Source organism: Chelonoidis abingdonii, chromosome 3 (assembly GCF_003597395.2).
Source record: "Chelonoidis abingdonii isolate Lonesome George chromosome 3, CheloAbing_2.0, whole genome shotgun sequence".
NCBI lineage: Eukaryota > Metazoa > Chordata > Testudines > Testudinidae > Chelonoidis > Chelonoidis abingdonii.
In genome coordinates this window covers 202,208,931-202,232,186 of record NC_133771.1, presented here as the reverse complement: position 1 = coordinate 202,232,186, position 23,256 = coordinate 202,208,931, and the positions used below count along the sequence as shown (strand labels likewise).

Sequence of the window (23,256 nt, the reverse complement as noted above, 5' to 3'; positions counted from 1 at the left end):
AACAAACTTTTGTATAGTAAATTTTTTCCAGTGAATATATTTATTTATGATCTAATGTATGAATTGTATACAGTTGTACAGTAAGTCTTTTTTCTTCCAGTTTTCCAAAAGTCTTGTTTACTGTGCTATATTTGTGGCAACATTTAAAAGTTGCCAGTATATTTGCATTGCAAGCTTGTTTTGCAGCTTTAAGACCGCAAAAAATCTTTTTGTTCAGACTTAATCTCTTAAGTGGGTTATTTGTTGGAGACAAATGTTTAAATCTTAAACAGTCTCTTTTGAATTAAAAAAGCTCCCACACAGTGAAACAGCAATAAACTATATTTATAGTGCTCTAGAAGGTAATTGAAAAACAATTCATATGTTAAACCAGGAAGCTAAATATTGCACAATAAAACTAGATTTTTCGATTGCCTCTTCCTCACTTCCTTAGCACACCTAAGGATAATTCTCTGACAATTGCACTGACTCAATTGTTTCTTTAAACCCCAGCCTACAGTCCTAATCTAAGGCTAAAAAAAGCCTACTCCTATAATCAGATTTCTTATACTTTTTGTTCGGCACTTCTCATTAGAGTTAAAACATACTGTTTGGAAAATGGTTGTAAAACATCAGGGCGTCCAAAGGATTTTCTGCTTGTAAGGCTGGCAGAGTTTAAACTCCCACATCTGATACACATTCCTGTTGTTTTTCATCGTCTGGGATACCTGTACAGTGTTTTGAATTATCAGTGTTGCTAGAGTCATCCAAGGGCCAAAGCCAAGAGCATCAAGAAATTATTTCTGTTTAACTGCATCTGAATCTTTTGTCTCCAGCCCCTTTTCCTTTGATTTTAGCAACTATCTCAAAGACTATTCATCTTTCATAACACTTTGCAGATGTTGCCAACATTTATCTACAGGTTATATACATTTTTGGCAGCTTGCTGCTCAGAAGCTGTCTGAACCAGCAGAATAACTTCCTTGTCCCCAAAAGCAGGACAGTCTGTACTGGAGCAATTTTTGCACCTAGGGTCCATCTAATACTTTTTCTCAATTTTGCTAACATTTCAGAGTAAATTCAGTCTTCATGAAAGTGAAAGAGGCTCAGTCCAGGTAGACACTAGTATAATCTTACCCATATAGCTCTGCCAGTGCTCCTAAATCCTGAACTAAGTTCCCTGTAAGCTGCATGCCTGCACAGCTATCTATTAAGCGCCGCACAGGTGCTCAGGGCGGCGGCTGGGAGAGGGGAAACATGCCTCTCCCCCAGCCCTGACCTGAACCTGCCGTGGCCAGGGGAGACCTCCTTTCCTGGCCCCAACCCAGCCCCAGCATGGACCTGCTGCGGCTATGGGAGAGGCGCCTATCCTGTGGCCCCAGCCTTGGAGCTGCCACGGCGGCGAGAGGCACCTCTTCCCCCCAGCCCAGGTGCTGCTGCAAGGAGAGAGAGCTGGGGGGAGATCTCTTTCCCCACCGTAGCCCAAGGGCAGCTTGCACCCCAAACTCCTCATCTCCGGCCTGGCCCCAGAGCTTGCACCCCAAACCGGAGCCCTCACCCCCTCACACTCCAACCCTCTGCCCAGCCTGGGGCCCCTCCCAGACCCCAAACCCTTTGGCCCCACATCTGCCATATGCATTTTGTTATGTGCACCAGTATGGAGGTGATGTGTTACATATCACCTCCATATTGGTGCATATAACAAAATTCATTCCGCACATGGATGGGAAAAATTAGAGGGAACACTGGTCCTGAATCTAAACACTTTAACAGAGACTGCAAAACTATTTTCAGGGTGATTGTGTGGCTAAATGGGGACTGGTAGGAAACCATTAATCTATGTTTTCACTTGTGATTAAAACCTGGATTTGAGCTCATTTCTCTCAATGGAAAAATGAGATTCAGTCATGAGTATTTTTAGTAAAAGTCCTGGACGGGTCATGGGGCTGTGATTTTTGTTTTTTGGTTTTTGGCCCATTACCTGTCCATGACTTTTACCAGAAATACTCACGATTAAATCGTAGCCTTACTCCTAACATACTGGGCATGGCTGTCATAACTGTACCAGCTGCAGGTTCTGCATTGGCACCATTATTTTTCTTTGCCACTAATTTGAGTATTTTCAAATGCTAGTATTTTCACTGAGTGAATAAAAATTAGATGTGGTTAAATCTTTAGACACCAGGTTGTGAGAGACTGCTTTAAAGCATACTCATCAGTACTGGGAACATTTCCTAATGCCTTTGCAGAGAAGATTTCTCCAGGTAAAGCTTTTACCATAAGTAAATACAGAACTTCCATTCACCTCTTATTTTTTGGTTTCCAGTAATATTTTTCAAGAAGCTAGAGGCTCCTTAAAATATACGTTTTATTGTATGGAGCTGACTCAAGCTCTGACCCTCTACTTTGTGAAATTGCACAACCTTTCAACATTAATTTGTTCGAACTTTTAGAGAAGGAGGCAATAGTTGATTAAAACAAGAGCCCCCTTCTTACTGAAATAGAATGTGTCTTAACCTCCAAGAACCTGATAGTAAAGTTTAACTCCAGTAAGACATTCCATATTGATTACCAAAAGTTACAACAGTTCCTGCTGCTTCAAGTATAATAAAACAAACAAAATACAACCTACCAAACTTACATAGTTAAGGCAGATCCTTCCCATTGTTTCTAAAAGCTAATTTCACTGCGGAGCAGAAATGTAACAAGCAAGGCCTACCTATACCACCTATTTGTAATGCTGCTTCTGTGGATGTCCTCAGAATACAAATACATGTACAAGTTACACTACAGGTTGCCACTAGTTATCAGGAAGCTAAATATATTCTTCCTTCTACCCCTCCCCCCTTACTTGTTCATACTATGTGATCTCTGCATCTTGCTTAACTAACTTAGGTGTGCAGAAGGATTGAACAAAAGGAAATGGAAAGCTAAGGATACTCTCCCAGGAGGAGACCCAGTTTCCATTTTGAGTCTTGCCCCTGGATTTTGTGTGTGTGTGTATGTAAATTCTGGCACAGCATCTCTTTGTCATCAGACAGAAAGTTTGGGACTTAACCTTTATTGGTCAGGATAATAAATCACAGGTTGTAGGCAGTCTTTTCTTTTCAGAGTGTAGTGTACTCCCCAGGTGTGCTGGGGGGAGCCTCTCTCTAGAAAGGAAACATGAGTTCCTTTATGGTGAGTAACTTTCATTTTTGGATATAATTGTGCCAAAGCATACAGAAATGGAAAACATACTCTTCTTATTTTAAATAAAGAGCCACCTAAGCTAAACTGTGTGTCACAACCTTTCATGCACAAAAACTGTACTTTGTCCAATTTGAGTAGCAATTTCTTAAATTTTTTAATGCTGTATTAATGCTTTTTGTTTTTGTTGCCATAATTTAATTAAATTAACAAAAACCCATTGGGGCTAGGGAGGATATCTCATCTGTTTGATTTATAATTGAACCAGACTTTGAGGTAGACTTCAGGTTTTTTTAATGTGTACTAAGAAAATTTATAGCTCACAACATCTGAAGGTTAAAATATTTGTCTTATGTTCAATTGTCCCCTTAATATTTAGGTGCAAAAATAATTGTGTAATACATTTTACATTGTTATAACCTGAACTGAAATCTGATTTCTGACTTTTCAACTCTAGGAATCTCTACCACCTGTCCAGTTTGACTGGAGTAGCAGTGGCCTTACTAACCCTTTAGATGGTACGTCTCTCCGTAGAGCCTCTAGCACCAGAGCTAGAGTTAAGAAAGCTACAAAGTTCAGACAAACATCTCTCTGCTGATATTTTTTTTATTTTATTTTATTTTTTTTTAATTATATATTATTTCTTACTCTTAACTTTGGAAATTCAGGCTTTCTTTCTGGTTAGATCTGCCACAAATAAAACAATCTGTAATGTTAAAACACTAAGAACTAGGTACAATTTTATTTTCCTGCATTTATGTTGAGCACACAGTGGCAATATTAACACCTCATTATATATTTTCAGATTATAATGAAGTTCTGAATAGTTTAGGATTTTGGATTGACATGTTTTACTCTTAAACATGTATTTTTCCCAGTGCACAATTATCTGTTTAGATTTCCTTATGAATGGCAAAATTAAGTATGTAGTGGCTACTTCAAAGCACAATTGTTTAACCAAAAACTGTTTGCAAAAGAGACATTTCTTGACCTGGAAGTTTTCAGATTACAAGTATTTTATATATTAAAATGGAAAATGTATAATTTAATGAGTAAACACTTTTTCTTAAACTCAGAATCTAAATATTTTCAATTATTAGAGGTAGCTACATACATTAACAAACATAGTTGTCTACATAGTTAAAAATTCACAAGTATTTTATACTTTTTTTTTTTAATGGGGAAGTGAGTTTTCACACTAACTGTGTGTCTTAAATGTAAGCTGGAGGAGAAGGAAAAGTAACAAGTTTAATAAACTTGTTGGGTAGCAGGTTAGAAACCTGTAAAGAACATGCGGTTTCTGCTAGCAACAATTATTTCATAATACACGAATTGCTAAAAAATTAGCTAAAATAAATTACATCTGTAACTACATCAGTGCTATCTAGTAGTGTTGTTACCAGGATCTGTGCAAAATAACAGCTTAGATATCAGTACCGTGGTGATGAAGGAAAGCCTGGATGGGCCCTTTTGCTGTTGTCCGGTGTCTTATTACTTCAGTCAAATCATCCTGCTTTCTTTTAACAAGCAACTTCTTCAAAATGTATCCTGTTTGATTTCTGTTTAAGTGTTAAAGGGGAACAGTATAACTTACCACTGAGAAGCTGGATGTAATCGTTGCATTCATTATGATGTATTTACATTGTTTTAAGCTGATATTGACAGTTCATAACCTAAAACTAGCTAATATAACTTGTCCAGTTTTCAATTCTGTGCTTTAATTGGAGGGTTAGTTACATCTTCATGGTAGAAGAATGGTTTGTTTTCTTTGACATTTAAATCCATTCTACTTCTCCTACAGATTGGCCTAAGAATTGTTTCCCTTTAATTGGGCAGATCTCTCTTGCTGATTCTACTCCATTTTTAGACTGAAATAAATCTTTCTTTCTACTTATAAAGTTACTAGTGTTGAATTATTTGCTGCGTTGTACATGAGAAAATGTACATTGAATTAAGTTGTTAACCTCTTTAGAAATTACAAACTAATATTGTAAGCCTTGTTTTCATGTCAATTTTTAAATTGTGTAATGAGTACTAATTATAACTTGCATGTTCAAGTGTGTGTCTTACCCCTTTTTACACATAAACCCCTCCCTTGGCTTACCTTCTATATGGCTGCCTACCAACATGGTCACTGAATTTCAAGCTAGTGGAGGTTCCACTCTTCTGAACCTTGATTTCTTTGGGCCCGTGGATGACAGTAGCTCTAGCAGCACGACCACAATGCCAGGTCAGCAGAGTGTTATAACCACAAATACCGTCTTAAATAATTTACTAAAAGCATGAACACATCTCTTGACTTTCCTATAAACAAGGATCTTCTATATTGTATTTCTCTAAAATGTCTTTCTAGTACATTTTTTAATTTGTGCTATTTTCTGACATTTGTATTAAGTGCTAAGTATGTCAGCTCTGTACTGATGCACATTTAAGCAGCGAAAGGCTCTTAATTTCTTAAACATCAGATATGTGAAACTTTGAAAATTTCGCATTTGAAACAGAGTGGGAAAGCTTACTTTTCAAAATAATTAATGTAAAGCAATTAGAACAAAATATAAATATAGTCTAAAGGTGAGAAGCCTTCCCTCTTTTCGAACAAAGACTATTACAATATCGTTGATTATTGAAATTAATATAGGTATGTGTATATATAGTAACTTGATAAATATGTGAACTATATATTTAAGTACTGAGAGATTGGGCATAGATAACACATGTGGCTATCTAAAAATTGTAATTTTGTTCTTTAACAGTTAATACTAATGCCATGATAAAAGATAAGTGTTTTTAAATAATATATTCGTAGTTGAAAACAAGCAGTTCCATGTTTCTAGGACACTGAAAGCTCAACAAATATTAGACCATTGACTGTAAGAGGAAAGCAGTTTCAGCCATGCTGTATGGTTCATTCCCTTGATAAGGGACAAAAGTACCTGTCACTTTCTACTTTGAATAAAATGGGAAGACAATTGAATTCATATTTTGAATCAGGTTTACATTTTTTTTCATGTGGTTTTGACATGCTTCAGATATTTTTGTGAGCTTGTGAAAACTTGTGTCTAGGATTTTAAGTTTTTATGCTTGAAAGTTACACTTAAATTCCTGCAAAATGCATTTATTTTTTCATTTTATGACCATTGCTGTATTTTACTTTACAGCACCTCAGTATTTTCACCTCAGTTCTGAATTATTTGGTTTTTAATTTTACTCTTGCACTCAAATTCACTCCAACCCCCTCTTCAGGAGCCAAATAATGTAAGCGTTGTGCAGAGGTGTTGGAATAATGTGATAATGGGTTTGCAATAGAGGTGCTGGGAGCCAAAATAGAGAAATTTAGAGCATGCTATGACATTTGCATAATACCTTCAGAGAGTTTTTTATAATAGCTAAATTTAAATCCATCAATTAACTTCTCTTTCAGTAGAGTTCACCAGTACTCTACTGGTGAATATCATCAGTAGATATTTTATAAGATGAATGATAATATACATTCTCATTATCCAGCTGTTGTGGACACTTGAAGTGATGCTTTGGTGGCATTTTATTGCTTTTTGGGTTTTGGTTGTTTTTTTGTTTACAAATGTATCACCCAACTACAGGTATTACCACCTTCCCTGGTATGCCGTATCGCCATTGCCTGCGGTATTTTCCTGACTTGTTTCTGGGAAAGTCATTTGTTTCCTAGCTAACAGCTCTGTGTGTGTTTTGTGTTTTAACTTTGTTTAGGGGCTTTATGTAGAATTTGGTTGGGCAACGTTTCTCAAATCTCATTAAGGTTTTGTAGTGCTGCCCACAATCATTCTCTGATCATTTAAAAGGAATATAGAAAATGCAAGTTTTTATTTTAAAAAATCCACTTTGATTTATTTTTGAGACAAGTAGCCAATTATTTGTTAAACAAAATTGACGTCAGCAGTAGACGATTACTTCAGCACCTTTTGGTGGTTAAATATTGCCTAGACTCCTCTTTCTTGTCATATCTGGATCCAAAATAACTTTATCTATAAAATTAATGTTAACAATAAATTAAGGGGGCTACCATCTCTAATTGATGTATCTGTTATGCTATATATACAGCACTTTTCTTCATTGCACTATGCAAACATAATTCAGTAGGAGCTACCAAGTAGCACAATAAATTGGTTAGTAACTTCAAAAACTGTATTCTGATGCAAGTGAATGCAATAATATGTAAGGTTTTTAGTTGATAAATGATATTGAAGGTTGCAGCTAACAAGTTATATTTGTCACAGAGCTGCATATCAAAGGGCTCATTCTGATCACTTTTTTTTTTTTAAAAAAGTAGCTTTATTATTTGCACCTTAATGGGATCTCAAAAGCTTTTGCAAGTCACTCCCCCTACTAGAAGTGGACATTTAATGGAGCTGGGTGTTTTTTGATCATTTCTGAGTTCTGTAAACATCTGATACTGTTTAAAATGGTATACTGGTCTCAAACTTGGCACATTTTCCCATGTATGTAAATCTACTAAGACCTCACTTTATGAGAACTTGGAAAAACAAGTACATACTGCCTAGTTTTCTTTCTAATGAACAAGTATCAAAGGCAAATACTCCCCCCCCCCTTTTCGCTTAACCAAGGGATTATCAGTTTCAATTACTTTGTCATCAGTTTAATTTATTAAGCACATCTCAAGACTGTTTAGTTTATACCAGTGATTGATATGCCGGCCATTTCCTGGGCATTAATGACCCGCAGTGAGGAGCTTATGCAAGATGCAATTGAGGGCTGTTAATCTCATCCACTTGCACCAAGGTTATGACTATTAGTTACAAAATGAAATTGGAGGCGTAACAGGCATAGCGGGTTTTTAACTAGTGAAGTTTTGAAATTTGTGTAGAGCATTTCTAAAAAATGCCCAGACGTTAGCTAATACCTAACATTGCAATCAATTTATAACGGTTAATATTTTTAGATTGTTTATAGGGTTTTCAATTATTGCAGTTAACTCACGCAATTAACTCAAAAACATTAATCGTGATTAATCGCACTTATAACAATAGAATACCAATTGAAATTTATTACCTATTTTTTGGATGTTTTTCTACATTTTCAATATTAATTTCAATTACAACACAGAATAGAAAGGGTACAGTGCACATGTATTTATTACAATATATGCACTGTAAAAATGATAAAAGAAATAGTATTTTTCAATTCACCTCATACACGTACTGGAGTGCAATCTCTTTATTGTGAAAGGGTAACTTACAAATGCAGGGGGGTTTTTTGGCTACATAACTGCACTTAAAAAGGCACTTTAGAGCCTACAAGTCCACTGAGTTCTACTTCTTCTGCCAACCACTAAGACAAACAAGTTTGTTTACCTTGGCGGGAGATACTGCTGCCTGTTTCTTATTTACAGTATCACCTGAAAGTGAGAACAGGTGTTGGCTGCAAAAGTGCCATGCAAGTGTTGCATGGTATTTACATGCCAGATATGCTAAACATTCGTATGCCCCTTCAGCCACCGTTCCAGAGGACATGCTTCCATGCTGATGATGCTCGTTTAAAAAAATAGTGCTTGTTAAAAAAATCCTTGGGGGGGGAATTGTCTCCTCCTCTGTTTTACTTGCATTCTGCGTATATTTCATGTTATAGCAGTCTCAGATGATGACCTAGCACGTGCTCATTTTAAGAACATTTTCACAGCAGATTTGATAAAATGCAAAGAAGGTACCGATGTGAGATTTCTGAAAATAGCTACAGCACTCACCCAAGGTTTAAAAATCTGAAGTGCCATCCAAAATACTGGAGAAATGAGGTGGAGCATACTCTTAGAAGTCTTAAAAGAGCAACACTCTGATCCGGAAACTACAGAACCCAAACCACCAAAAAAGAAAATCAACCTTCTGGTGGCATCTGACTTAAATGATGAAAATGAACATGCATCAGTCTGCACTGCTTTGGATCGTTATCAAGCAGAACCCATCATCAGCATGGAAGCATGTCCTCTGGAATGGTGGTTGAAGCATGAAGGGACATATGAATCTTTAGCGCATCTGGCACATAAATATCTTGCAATATCAGTGCCATGCGAACACCTGTTCTCACTTTCAGGTGACATTGTAAACAAGAAGCTGGCAGCATTATCTCCTGCAAATGTAATCAACCTTGTTTGTCTGAGTGATTGGCTGACCAAGGAGCAGGACTGAGTGGATTTGTAGGCCCTAAAGTTTTATGTTGTTTTATTTTTGGATGCCGATTTTTGGTACATAATTCTAAATTTGTAAGTTCAGCTTTCATGATAGAAATTGCACTACAGGTACTTGTATAATGTGTATAATACAGTTTTTTTGGTTTTTAAAGTGCAAATATTTGTAATAAAAAATAAATATAAAGTGAGCGCTGTACACCTTGTATTCTGTTGTAATTGAAATTAATATATTTGAAAATGTAGTAAACATCCAAAAATTTAAAATAAATGGTATTCTGTTGTTTAACAGCACAATTAATCGTGCAATTACGTTTTTTAATTGCTTGACAGCCCTAATTGTTTAGCTACACAGTACACTGTATAGCTCGGTCTTTAGTTCTTTGACATGAATTTTCATTGTAGTTTGAAATACCTTTTCCTGTGTCTAAACCTGACCATATGTTAAAACAGAGATGGATATAAAATTAATAGCACTTCACATTTTAAATTCTGTGATTATTTTTACCCTAAATGCACACTGTACTACATTTAAAAAAAATAAGCATTCATAGTTCTGGGCAAAGTATATGTAGACTTCAGCAATTGTACAAGAGATGTATTAAAATCATCCAGCTGTACTCGCAGTAGTCTTCAGACTAAAGTTATTGTATGAGCAGAAAAACGTACTTTACATTTCCCTCTCTTGAAGTATTTTAATAAGTCTTGATTGCCAATGTTTTTTAGAAAGAATAAAGGTCATGTGTAAAAGTCCTGTAGCTACTACTTTTGATGACTGTTGTACACCACCACTTAAGAGGCAATCAGCTGAGTTTTGCCCAAATCTATGCTGGGTGGTGGTTTTTTTGTTTTGTTACTTCATTTCATAGAAGGCTTGTGGGTATTTTTATTTTTTGGGATTTAATGGCCTGCTGTTAGAATATAAAATTAATTCAAAGTACAATGTGAAAACAGGTATGGCTTAAGATGGTAAAAGCTGGAAAATTAAGACTGAAGAATCCACTTACTTCAATAATTGGTATGCTCTGAACGTGTGAGAGAAGAGAAAATAGAATGGGTCAGGATTTAGGTATAATTATAAATCTATGCTACTTTACAATATGTACTGTAGATCCAGTGAAGTGGAGTTAAGAATGATTGATCTTCCTCACTTTCATCAATTTTAAGCCAAGCTCTTATTACTTATATGATATCATGTGTTTTAATAATGAGTTTGTGCAATACACTACATAATCTTATTTGATTTATTGTCACTATGAAACATTTTTAAAACTTGATTTTGTATTTTTTCTACTTCTAAATGGCAGCTAAGTTGACTTGTTCCAATCAATCACTTGTTAAATTATTTTTTAATTAAAAACTTGTTGTTAAAAGGAATAAATGTTAACATTTTTGTAAGTGTAATATTTAACTGTGCAAGATGCACTCTAATGAGCAAACCAGACTCTTAATGTTGGTTGCCCATAGGCTGAGACCTTTTATGCCAAATGTAAGTCCACTTTTCTACATTTTTCTAGTGCACTTGTAAGCCACTGAAAGGGGGTGAGGAGAGGTTTGGAAACATTGACAAGTTCTCTCATGTTCTCTTACAGTATTTTGTTGAAATTTTAAATCACTCAGATGTTTACAGAAATGAAGCCTTTAGAATCTTGATCTGTTGCTAATTATGATGTATTTGCATCCAACCATCACTGATTAATATTTTGTATTGTAAGGTGTGGATCCAGAGTTGTATGAGTTGACAACTTCAAAACTGGAAACCTCCAATACAAGGAGCAAAGTGACCGATGCATTCGCAAGGCTCATGTCCACAGTAGAGAAGGCAAGCACATCTACAAGGTAAATCATGGTGACCAGTTAAGAATTTTAAAAAATAAGGATTGGTCAGTGGCTGAGAAATGAAAGGCCGTGCCTTTAGATTCCAAGTCCTTGAATGAAACACATTTTATGTTAGTAAATGCATTAATGAAAACCAATCCACGTCACAAAATCATCATCAAAATAGGGGGAAATCTGTGATGATTTAGTGAAATCAGGAGACAATTAAAATGAGCTAGTGTGTGCATTTTAATTTTCTCTATCAGAATTTAATTATTTGTAAAGATACCAAGCATGACTGGACCAGAAAAGGAGAATCTCTCAAGAAAATCGTTGGCTGCTAAAAAATGAGAGGATAAAGTGAGTCCTGACAAACTTAACTATAGTGCTTACCAGTTAGGTTTCACGTTGATTGAGAGGAGTCAGCTCTAACAGGTCATTGTGGGAGAAGCTCTTTTTGTTGTGGATTAAGTAGAGTAAGCACAATATGGAGAGTTGTACGCAAGTACAAGTGGGTGCAAGGGGACAAACTGCACATTTAAAAACCAGCTTTATCTGTGGATCACTCCACAGCAACTGCCAAAAGCAGTGTATTTAGGAATAAGCATATACTTCATGTACACTGCTTTTTCTTTATGTACAACCCAAATCAGAACCTTTTGGTTACATATGTATCCCTGAAGACTTGTGTATCACATCAGAGCAGAACAAGCACTCCTTATTCATAAGAACTAGTTCACATTTTCATGGCTTATTCAATGATTGTGTATCTTAGCTCTGTCCAGAGAGATCCCATTGCTATCTAAAATTCAAATGTGTAAATTCATGAATTTGCTAGAATCACTTGAAACAATATTTTCTTTCAGAGTGGCCCTTTAAAATCTTCCAGTTGCTGAGACTTCAGTAACTCAAAAGTAGGTCAGGGGTTTGTTACAGGAGTGGGTGGGTGAGATTCCGTGGCCTGCATTGTGCAGGAGGTCAGACTAGATGATCATGATGGTCCTTTTGACCTTAAAGTCTATGAGTAGGCATGTATGGTTATGTATTTATAAAATATCTGTTAAACCAGAGGTTCTCAAACCATGGGGTGGCCCTCCCAAGGGAGGCGCAAGAATGGTCAAGGAACACGTGAGCTGTGTGCTTTTTTTCTTTTTTTCTTTTTTTTCTTTTTCTTTTTAAAGAGCTCTGGCTGTCAGCCCTGCATGGCTGGGGCTTGTGCAGAAGGGCCATGCACATTCAAGGGCAGGGATAAAGGGGACAACGTATGCCCCGTCACCCCAGCCCGGGATCTCCTCACTGCCCCAATCCCCTCACTGGGAGGAGGCTTGGACTCCCCCCTCTTCCCAATCCCTCACTGGGAGGCAGCCCAGGCTCGGCCTCTCCTCCCCTCCCACCCCAATCCCTCATCAAGAGTCGCAGCCTGGGCTCCAGCGGTCAGCCCCAGGCTGGCAGCAGCAGTGCAGAAGTAAGGGTGGCAATGGGGTGCTAAGTCTGCTGTGAAAAGTGATGGCCACCTTACTACTTACTGCTGCTGGTGTGTGCTGCCTTCAGAGCTGGGCTCCGCGCTGCCTTCAGAGCTGGGCTCCGCACTGCCTTCAGAGCTGGGTGGTAGTGGTCTGTTACTTGGGGAGGAAGCATAAATGACCACAGACACATACTAACTAAGCAGTGTTCTGAATAACTTTTTCTAATTTATATTTTTTGCAAACCCCCTTTTATTCTATGTCTCCACTTAATGACATTTATTGTAGAATTATGCTGTGATATGAATGGTATTACAGTTTAAAAAACCCTAGTCTAAACACAATAATCAAAGTATTAAACACCAAACATTAGATGTTGAAAGCACTCTCTACAGAGTTTTTTCTGAATCTGGAATATATATTTACTGTTTCTCCACAGTGTGAAAATGCCAGAAGCCGATGTTTTAAAAAGAACTTACAGCAGTGGTGAGCAACCTGCGGCAGTTTGTTTACATTTGCACGGCCGCCTGCAGCTCCCAGCAGCTGCAGTTCACCATTCCGAGTCATTGGGAGCTGCGGGAAGCAGCGCAGGCCACAAGGATGTGCTGGCCACCAATTTCCACAGCTTCCATTAGCCAGGAATGGCGAACCGTGGCCACTGGGAGCTGCAGGCGGCCGTGCAACTGTAAACAAATTGTTTCACAGCCTGTCAGTGGATTATCCTGACGTTCCGCAGGTTGCCTACTACCAATTTAGTGATGAAATTTCAACTGCAAACCATTAGGGGGAGCCCTAAACCTCAGAGTTGTTTTGGTTTATCTGATTTCAGCTTCACTGTTTGACAGTACTGTATATAGCAGGGCTGAAAATCTAGCATCTTCTTGAAAATACAGTAACTTTTTTGAAAGTTTACCTCAAAGTGATCTGAAAGCACTGAATAGGAAAGTAAAATTTTAGTCTTCCCATGTAAGAGAACAATGCTCACTTCCTAATAGCTGTAGAGTGGTTTTCCAGATATTTTAATAAAAGCAGCTGAAAACTCACAGAAAAGCTTGTAAACTCCAAGGTGCATGTAGTGCTTGGAAATGTCTCTGTTTACTCTAGTAAGTCTCTCTATAGATTTACACTTGTTTACCTGGCAGGCTTTTCAAAATGTCAGTTCAGTTTTTACAAAGTAGTAGAAAGTCTTATTCAAACAATGTCTGTCGGGATACTACATTGTTACATTTGATTGTGGGCTTTTTGGTTCAGCATCCAAAGTATGGTAAGAACTTTGCAAGCAAACAGGTTACCCCAAGTAGTAGCCTCCTGGTGTTTAAGCATAGATAGAGACTAACAAGGGACATCAGAGTGCCAAAAAATGGCCATGCAGTAGTTTTTAATAATACCCACATTGCTTTAGCATTATTTTTTAGATTGTTTCAAGTTTTTGAAGGGAAGGGGATTGATGATGTGGTAAAAGCAAGGAAACAAAGGTGGTGGAAGTAATTTTGGAGGCAAGAAGGTCAAGACAAGGACATGGTAAGATGTATATGAAGAGGATGAGGATAAAGACGAGGAAAAGTAGAGGTATATGAAGAGGCATTGGCAGAGGGGAATGAGGTAGGCCAGCTACAGGTAAGGAGTTGTGATGGAAATGGAAGTTAGTATCAAATCCAAGTATTGATTTTGGTGACACAAGAGGCTATAATTTCTGGTCTGATGTTTGGGGGCTTTTATGGCCTGCCACAGAAGCTGCACATGCTGATCCAATCAACATACACCTCTACCTCAATATAATGCTGTCCTCGGGAGCCAAAAAATCTTGCTGAGTTATAGGTGAAAACACATTATATTGAACTTACTTTGATCCACCAGTGTGTGCAGTTTCCTCTCCCCTTCCCCCCCCCCCCGAGCACTGCTTTATATCCGAATTCGTGTTATATTGGGTCACGTTATATCGAGGTAGAGGTGTATGTTGCGAGTAATTTAGGACTGCTGGAGTTTGATGCTCCAGATTAGTGTATGTGGTGAGAGTAAGGTGTGGGTTGGCAGGCCTTCCCTTTATCCTGTTTCGTGGCTCCTGGAGCTGGTGGCTATGAGAGTAACCTTCAGGGGGGGCCGAGGGAGAAAGGCATCTTAGAGCTTGTGGGGGAAAAGAAAGGGACCTTAGAGTGCAGTTAATCCTGGGTGGATGGGTGAGGGCTGGTTTGGAGCAGCTGGGATCTGAAGTTTCCAGTCTTAATGTTATTTTGCAACCAAAATTCAACTATTAAATCTGAATTTAATAATTAGCAGTGATCAGCTGCTAGTGTTTTTTTTTTTTTAATTAATCCCATCCCCTCTGAAAAAGAGACATTCTGAATATCCTTTATTTCTTCTGAAATTTGTTTTGAACCCAAGATCTGTGGGGGAGCAAGTGAGATGGGTAAACGGAAGGTTTAGGAACCTGTTGTAGAAATGTCAAGTGACTTCCTCAAGTCACAAGGCACCCTCATTTGTGTGAAGTAACACTATTTTCATCCACAGCCTGGTTGCTCACAATTATACAGTTACTTCCTCAAAAGGGGGGTGGAGTGGGATTGACAAAATAGTTTCTTACGTATTGGCATATTAAACTTGAAGATAGATTCTCCATTTTAGCTTGTTTATGATCCTGTAAAGCATACTGCTGAGACTCTCTGCAATCATGCAGAACACCATAGAGTTGTCAGAGTCAAAAGTTTTATCTACTGACTTGATGAAAGAAAATGGAGGGTGGACATCTTGCCAAGAAATGGCTGAAAATCTCATTCAGGCTTAAAATATTTACTGATGGTCACTGCTGAATGCTGCAAACTAGCTTTTTAAAATTAGGGTGTGCCATATATCAGCCCATTGTTGCAGTTGGTGCTGGTATTATGATAGTATCCACAATGCTTATTCTAAACACACAAGACAGTCAGTGTCATGGACAATATCAAAGTCAATAAATACTAAAGGTTGGGAAAAGAGGATGAAACATACAAGCAGAGAGGTCAGGTTGTAGGCTGGAATATGTACTGGTAGGTCCATATTTCTTCGGAGGCAATGGGGGTAGTTAAACCACTCCCCAGTTGCGTTCCTCCCTAGCAGTTATTAGCAGACGAATTTCTTGTTGGCCCTCGCATTTTTAACAATGAAGGGATAGTGGCCTAGCTTATCTGCTTGTGGAAGGTTGTTTGTTCCTTAGGAGGTGCCTTGGAAGAGATTGTTGTGAGAGAAACATAATGCAGCATAGACATTCTGCAGATGGCATCTTAAGAAATTCTATCCAGAAGTCAGCCTGCCTTCAGCCATGTCAGGTTTCAGAGATGGTCAGAAATCTTGAGAAGTGCAACCACCACCAAAGATCCATTCACTTATGTCAATCTTATGATTCAAGCTGAAAGGTGTGCATTTTTCCCATAAGGAGAGCTGAAGAATGCAGGTACAGAAACACTTCTCCTATTCCCAGGAACACTACCATTTAATGACCAGAATAAAGTCCAGACCAATGAGAGAGAGAGAGGTGAGATATAGTTAGAGATATATATATATATATGGTGCTTTAAAAGGGACAGTTGCACAACGCTGAAAAAACAAGGAGTCCTTGTGGCACTTTAGGCTAACACATTTATTTGGGCATAAGTTTTGTGAGCTAAAACCCACTTCATCAGATGCATGGAGTAAAAAATACAGTAAGCAAGAAGAGGTGAATATCAAGAGAGGGAAAATTACTTTTGTAGTGCTAACGAGGCCAATGCAATCAAGGTGGACATTGGGCATTTCCAACAATTGATAAGAAGGTGTGAGTACCAGCAGAGGGAAAATTACTTTTACACCCCTTCTTGTCAACTGTTGAGAATAGGCCACTTCCACCTTAATTGAATTGGCCTCGTTAGCACTGCCCCCCCCCCCCCTCCCCACTTGGTAAGGCAACTCCCCTCTTTTCATGTGGGGTGTGTCTATTTACTGTATTTCTGTATTTTTCACTCCGTGCATCTGATGAAATGGATTTTAGCCCATGAAAGCTTGTGCCCAAATAAATGTTAGTCTCTAGGTGCCACAAGGACTCCTCATTGTTTTTGCTGATACAGACTAACACAGCTACCACTCTTAAACCTGTCACAAAGCTGAAAACAATTATAAACTAAATCAGTTGGAGAAAGAATTTAATCAGGAAAATGTGACTGATCATTCGGAATTGTTTAGGAACACTTTTACTAGATGTCTCAAAAGCATCTTCCTTCCAACTGAGGAAGAAGGCTATCTTAGTTTAAAAAAAAAACAAAACCTCTCATTTAGAGGGGAAATGAAGGCACCTATAAAAAATTAAAATTAACACATACTATCAGTTTTCCCTTTCTTGTAAGGAATATAAATCAGAAGCTAGGAATTGTAGAAAATTGAGGGAAGCAAAGGGACACAAGGAGAAATCTATGGCCAACAGAGTTAAGGACAAGAAGAAGGAATTTATAGGACGTATATTAGAAACAAAAAGAATTCAAACAATGGTATTGATTCGTTAGAAAATGGAAATGGTAGACGTATCAATAAGAATGCAGAAATGGCAGAAGTGTTAAATATTTTGGGGAAAAATAGATGTCACATTAAATGGGAACACTCTCTTCATTCCACTGGTATCTCAGGTGATATAAAACAACTTCTACTAAAGTTAGATGTGTTTTAAATCAGTGGATCTGAGTAACTTGCATCTAAGAATTTTCAAACAGCTGGCAGAGGAGTTCACTGTACCATTAATGTTGGTTTTCAGTAAGTCTTGGAACACTGAGGACGCTCCAAAAAACTAGAAGAAAGCTAATTTTGTGGCAATATTTAAAAAGTGTAAACAGGATAACCTGGGTAACTATAGACCTGTCATTCTGATGTCAATACTGGACAAGATAATGGACTGGCTGATGAAGAATTAAAGGAGGATAATATAATTATACCAATCAACATGGGTTTAGGAAAAATAGATCAAGTCTAACTAGATACCTTTTTTGATGAGATTACAAGTTTGGTTGATAAAGGTAATAGTATTGATGTAATATACTTAGACTTTTGGCCTTTGCTTTGGTACTACATGACATCGTGATTAAAAAAGAAAGATATAAAATTAATATGGCACTAGATTAAATGGATTAAAGTCTGGCTAATTGCTAGGTCCCAAAATGTGATTGTAAATGGGGAATCATTATCAAGTGGGTGGTGTTTCTAGTGGGATCCCTGAAGGGATTGGTTCTTTGCTCTATGCTATTTAACATTTTTATTAATGACCTGGAAGAAAACATAAAATCATCATTGATTAAAGTTTGCAGATGACCTAAAAATTGGGAGAGTGATAAATAAAGGAGGCTGGATCACTGATACAGGGTGATCTGGTAAGCTGGACTCAAGCAAACAGTATGCATTCTAATGACTAAATGTAAATGTCATACATCTAGGACCAAAGAATGTAGGCCGTACTTACACAATGGGGTACTCTATCCTGGGAAGCAGTGACTCTGACAAAGATTTGGGGGTAGTGGTGGATAATAAACTGAACATGCGCTTCCAATGCAATGTGGCTAAAAGGGCTAATGGTTGCTTAAAGAGGGGAATCTTGAGTAAGTTGTTTTACCACTATTTGGCACTGGTGTGACCACTGCTGGAAATAGTGTCCAGTTTTGGTGTCAACAGCTCAAGAAGGATGTTGATAAATTGGTGAGGGTTCAGAGAAGAACCATGAGATTTATTAAAGGATTAGGAAACATGCCTTACGTGATAGACTCAAAGTCAAAGAGAAGGTTAAGGAGTGATCTGATAGTCTTTAAGTACCTACATGGGGAGCAAATATTTAATAATGGGCTCGTCAGTCTAGCAGAGAAAGGTATGATGCTTGGAAGTTGAAGCTAGACAAATTAAGTCTGAAAATAAAACATACATTTTTAACAATGAGAATAATTAACCATTGGAGCAACTTACCAAAACTGAGGGTGGATTCTCCATCACTGACAGTATCTTAAATCAAGATTGGATGTTTTTTCTAAAAGATAAGCTCTTGGAATTATTTTGGGGAGGTTCTGTTGCCTGTGTTATGCAAGAAGTCAGACTATATGATCACAGTGGTCCCTTCTGGCTTTGGAATTTATTAAAGTTGACAAACCATTATTGTGAGATTCAGCATCAGTAGAAAAGTTACTGGCTAGGATTAATGCAACTGTCTTGGCTTTTTGTACGACTTCCATCAAAGCTAGGCTCATCAACCCTACAACTCTTAGGCAATTTAACGTGTCTTAAAAGTGATAAAAACAGTTTGCATTATTACTACTTCAGATATTCAAGTTTAGAAGTCATGGAGTATAAAACCCTGCAGGGCAGGTCTAGTGGTTTTATCTGCCTGCGGTGCTCGTTGCATTCACAAACCAAGGCCATACAAAACTTAGCACCATCGAAGCTCAAACAATGGTGATGGTGGTGGTTGTAGCCAGAACTGTAGCCTGGACTGGGTTAAAGCAGTTTTGTTGTAGAGCTGGATTGGTTATCTGGGAGGACAGGCTAAGTTGCAGAGCACACTAAGGCTGTGTCTACACTACAGACCTTACAGCAGCACAGCACAGGTGTGCTGCTGTGAGGTCTCCTGTATAGCCGCTCTGTGCCAGCAGGATAGAGCTTTCCTGACGGCATAATTACACCACCCTCAACGAGTGGCAGTAGCTGTGTCAGTGTGAGTGTGTCTCCCGTTGACATACGACTTTCCATACCGGCGCTTCTGTGGGTGAAACTTATGTCAGTCAAAGGGGTGGTTCTTTCACACCCCTGACCGACAAAAGTGCTAGTATAGACAAAGCCTAAGTATGTAAATGCTTGCAAACTGGGAGGAAAGCAGATTGTTGCATTCATGTAAATGTGTGCACTTCATATTCTGTGACATTTTGGGGGCGAGGTTGCAGGCACTAGGCATTAAAGCTCTAGGTAGTGGCAATGTCCTTTTTGCCTAGCATAGTTTGTACTTGTCAGAGACTGAGCACCACCAGTAGATGCATCACCGATCATATTTCTATATGACATTTCTTATATAGTAGAACCTGTTGAGCAGAGAATGAAGCAGATAAATAGCAAGAAGTTTGGGAACTCTGTGTATGCCAGACCAGCATCACTAGCAGTTTCTGTAATTGTGATCTTTGAATCAACCCTCTCCCCGCTTACTTCCTCTTTCAAACTGTCCCTTGTCGGATACAACTGCCAATCTGCTATCACCACTGTAGCACAGGAGTTTGCACCTTGAGTGGGCTGTGGTAATTCATCACTAGATGGTGGTCTGGCAGCCTATTGTATTTGCCAAATACTGATAATACACTGGTTGATGACCACATTTCAACAGCTCAGAGATAAGGTGCCTTCCAAGGCCAAGTAGAGCCCTGAGTGAAAAATAGGAAAGGAAGGAAGCACATATTGGTTTTTCTGCTCCTTCCTTCACTAAATCTAGTGCACAGCTTTGTTTATCCTCCAGAATTTGGTAATCTGCCTAGTCAGTGGCTCATGAAATTCCACTGCAGCAGAGAACAGAAAATCTCACTATTCTAGTGAAGGAAGCTCAAGGTTAGCATCCAGGCTGCCTCATGTAGAAATCTGAAATCAAATGATGCTTTCAGGTGGCAAACCAAAATGACAGCTCAGTGTCAACACAGTGGCTGGGTATGTTGAGGCTGAGTTTGAATCCAGAGTCTTGGGCCTCTCTCCTGTTTAAGAAGCCCTGGGGAAATTGCAGAGGCAACACACTAAAACCCTTGCTTTCTCACGATCTTCTGAAGGAGTGGTACTGACAGGTGCTGAAAAGAGCCCATTCTAGCCCATCTCATTGGAAGAATTAATGCTGTAGATATGGGCTCTAAAACTGAGCCTTGGAAAGAACAAACGAGTTTATAAGGAAATCTCTAATATTTTCTAGTTAATCTGTCTGATTTCAGGCCTTTGCCTTTCTGTTCTGTCCTCGAAGTTTGAAAGTAAAGCAGGGGTGGCCAACCTGAGCCTGAGAAGGAGCCAGAATTTACCAATGTACATTGCCAAAGAGCCACAGTAATGCATCAGCAGCCCCATATCAGTTCCCCACTCCCGCTCCCAGCGCCTTCCACCCACCAACAGCCCCGCCAATCAGTGCCTCCCCCTCCCTCCCTGTACCTCCAGATCAGCTGTTTCATGCTGTGCAGGAGGCTCTTTAGAGGGAGGGGGGGGGGGGGAGCAAGGGCACTTCAGGCTCAGGGGAGGGGGCAGGAAGGGGTGGAGTGCGGGAAGGGCCTGTGGCAGAACCAGGGGTTGAACAGTGAGCACCCCCTGACACATTGGAAAGTTGGTGCCTGTAGCTCCAGCCCCAGAGTCGGTGCCTATACAAGGAGCCGCATGTGGCCCTGGAGCCACAGGTAGGCTACCCCTGAAGTAGAGCTTGCTTGTAGTAGATGTGCTAAATATTCACTGAGAAAGCAGTTCCAGTGTCTTGACAGGGGACATCTCCTACAGTGCTCCATAGTAACATTCAGTTCTTCTATCAGTGGTCAGTATTCCATAAGATAAAATATGGCTCTGTAAGGGATGTTTTGTAACAATTAGAATCAAGTCTTGTTCTATCTGAAGAGTAAATTAGGTGTTTGAAGGAAAACTCTCACAGGGTTATGCCAAATGCCCAGTGACAAAGGAGTGAAGGGACATGGGGCATGATGCCTGTATTCATTTGCATTTAATAACTCTTGTGAACAATGCAGCAGGAAAAGAGTTGAGAACATAATATGAAATGTAAAGGTGATTGCTTAAATTATATTCAACAGTAGAAGCATCTTAATAGTACCTGCCCTCCTACAGAAAAAGGACTTGGTAAAATATTATGGGTGCAGCCACTAATTATGTAGCTGGATTGCATCTAGCAGGCCTCCAGGCCTCCTTTCAGATGTTCCTCTTTTGGATTAAAAGATTTCTCTGTATGTTAATGATAGTACTCCTGCTAGCTTACCCGAAGGCTAAAGTTACAATTATTCCTCACATAAAGTGAACAATCCCATGGTGGTACATCGGAACTTGCAAAAATTTAACGTCTGAGTAGGAAACCAATTTCCTTCATTGCAATAACGTTTGAAACACTGTGCCAAGCTTCCATGTAAGGTAATGTTGCAATTAAGCAGGATATCATTTGTATCGCTTTACAGAAGTGGTCTTACCTCAATCAGTGGCTCTTTCTCCAGGAATGTCAAGTAATGGATTAATGCACTCTTTCTCTTCTTAACAGGAAGCCTAAAAAGGAAGAACATCTTAGTGAAGAGGCTGCCAAGGTGATTTCTAGCCTTCCTGACTTAACTTTCATGCATGCCAAGGTGTTGATGTTCCCAGCCACATTAACACCTTCAACACGCTGCCAAGAAAAGGTAGACTAAGTGATGTGAATTGGACACTTTCTATTGATTTTTTCCCCCCCCTTCTGGGTCATAAAAAGCAATCTTGCTTTAATTAAAAACTTCAAGTTCAGATGATTTGTTGGTAAGCAGCACTAGAAAGGTATACATAGTAATGTATATTTATTTACATATTGGAATCTAAATTTATATTAGAAAAAAGTGTAAATAATTGGGGGTGAATCTTTTTGAAGATTTATTCTTTTTGTTGTGGGCTGGGATGTATACATTTCTGTCTTTGTGAAATACACTGGTGTCCTTCTTACAAAACTTTTAAAAAATTTAAAAAAAAAATTCCAAACTTCACTCTCTGTGAAATCCCCTTTCAGTGTTTTCAGATTGTATCAAGTGTCTTAATTTCTTTTCTGCATATATTAAAATATTTCATTTTAACTGAAAAAGGCTAAAAGGTCACATGGGTTTTTGTTTGGGTTTGGGGTTTTTTTTGTGGGTTTTTTTTCAGCTGTTTCTTTAAAACAATCTGTTCCTTCTGTTTGATCATCCTCAATTTTTTTTGTGTTTTTCTCTCTTGAAACTTTAACAATATGGCTAAAACACTATATAGCCTTTTGAAAGGTATATTGTCAGTACCTTTCTGTGTTAAGTTCTGGATCACTGTCTAAACGCTCTGTCTACATTTAATCAATTTGATTTGGAAAAGAAGGACCAAAACTATGAATGTCTTACAATGAGATTTACCTGTTACAGTTTTTGTTCTGTTGTACCACTATTCCTATGTTTGATTTTGCACAGTGTAAAATGACATAATCATAGATTGCTATGGTTTAGGCTGTATATACAGTAAAAACTATGGGTTGTAAATGTTTGGGGAAATTCCTATGGAAAAATAAAGCTATGTCAAAGAACCTCTAACAAGGTTAATGTGCATGCCCAAGGTCTTTTGAAATTTAAGTGTGTAAATTTCCTTTTAGCTTACACAAAATAAAATAATTTAAAAGATGTGTATAGTCTGATATCTTTTTATGCGGAGTTTGTCACATATGCTTACTCGTTTTTTATAATGCTAAGGGACAATTTGATATGCTGTACTAGGAGAGCATACAATAAAACCTCCCTTTGGCTTCGGGGCTGCACCAGACCCACAACACACTTTCTTGGGACCTACATGAGGAAAGGTGAAACATGGTTTAATTGTGTCCAGATTAGTCAGTTTTTCTCTCCTGACACAAACTTGCTCTCTGTTAGGGCACTGTGGCATGAAACAAGTTAG

The 23,256-nt window shown here is 38.4% G+C and overlaps 1 protein-coding gene across 7 annotated transcripts in view; it reads left to right on the top strand.

The window, feature by feature from the left end:
• AFTPH (aftiphilin) overlaps window positions 1–22,985 on the top strand; it is a 63,903-nt gene extending 40,918 nt beyond the window's left edge. For 3 of the 7 annotated variants that reach the window (XM_032776561.2, XM_032776557.2, XM_032776558.2), the window contains 4 exons: window positions 3,626–3,686; window positions 5,315–5,398; window positions 11,059–11,182; window positions 21,863–22,985. In XM_032776561.2, the coding sequence (XP_032632452.1) occupies window positions 3,626–3,686; window positions 5,315–5,398; window positions 11,059–11,182; window positions 21,863–22,007 (414 nt within the window). In that variant the 3' untranslated portion in view covers window positions 22,008–22,985. Of the gene's footprint in view, window positions 1–3,625; window positions 3,687–4,571; window positions 4,712–4,969; window positions 5,067–5,314; window positions 5,399–11,058; window positions 11,183–21,862 lie in introns of those variants that run through there. The other 4 variants (XM_075064448.1, XM_032776560.2, XM_075064447.1 and 1 more) reach the window with 2 other exon arrangements.
• Window positions 22,986–23,256: the final 271 nt, after the last annotated feature.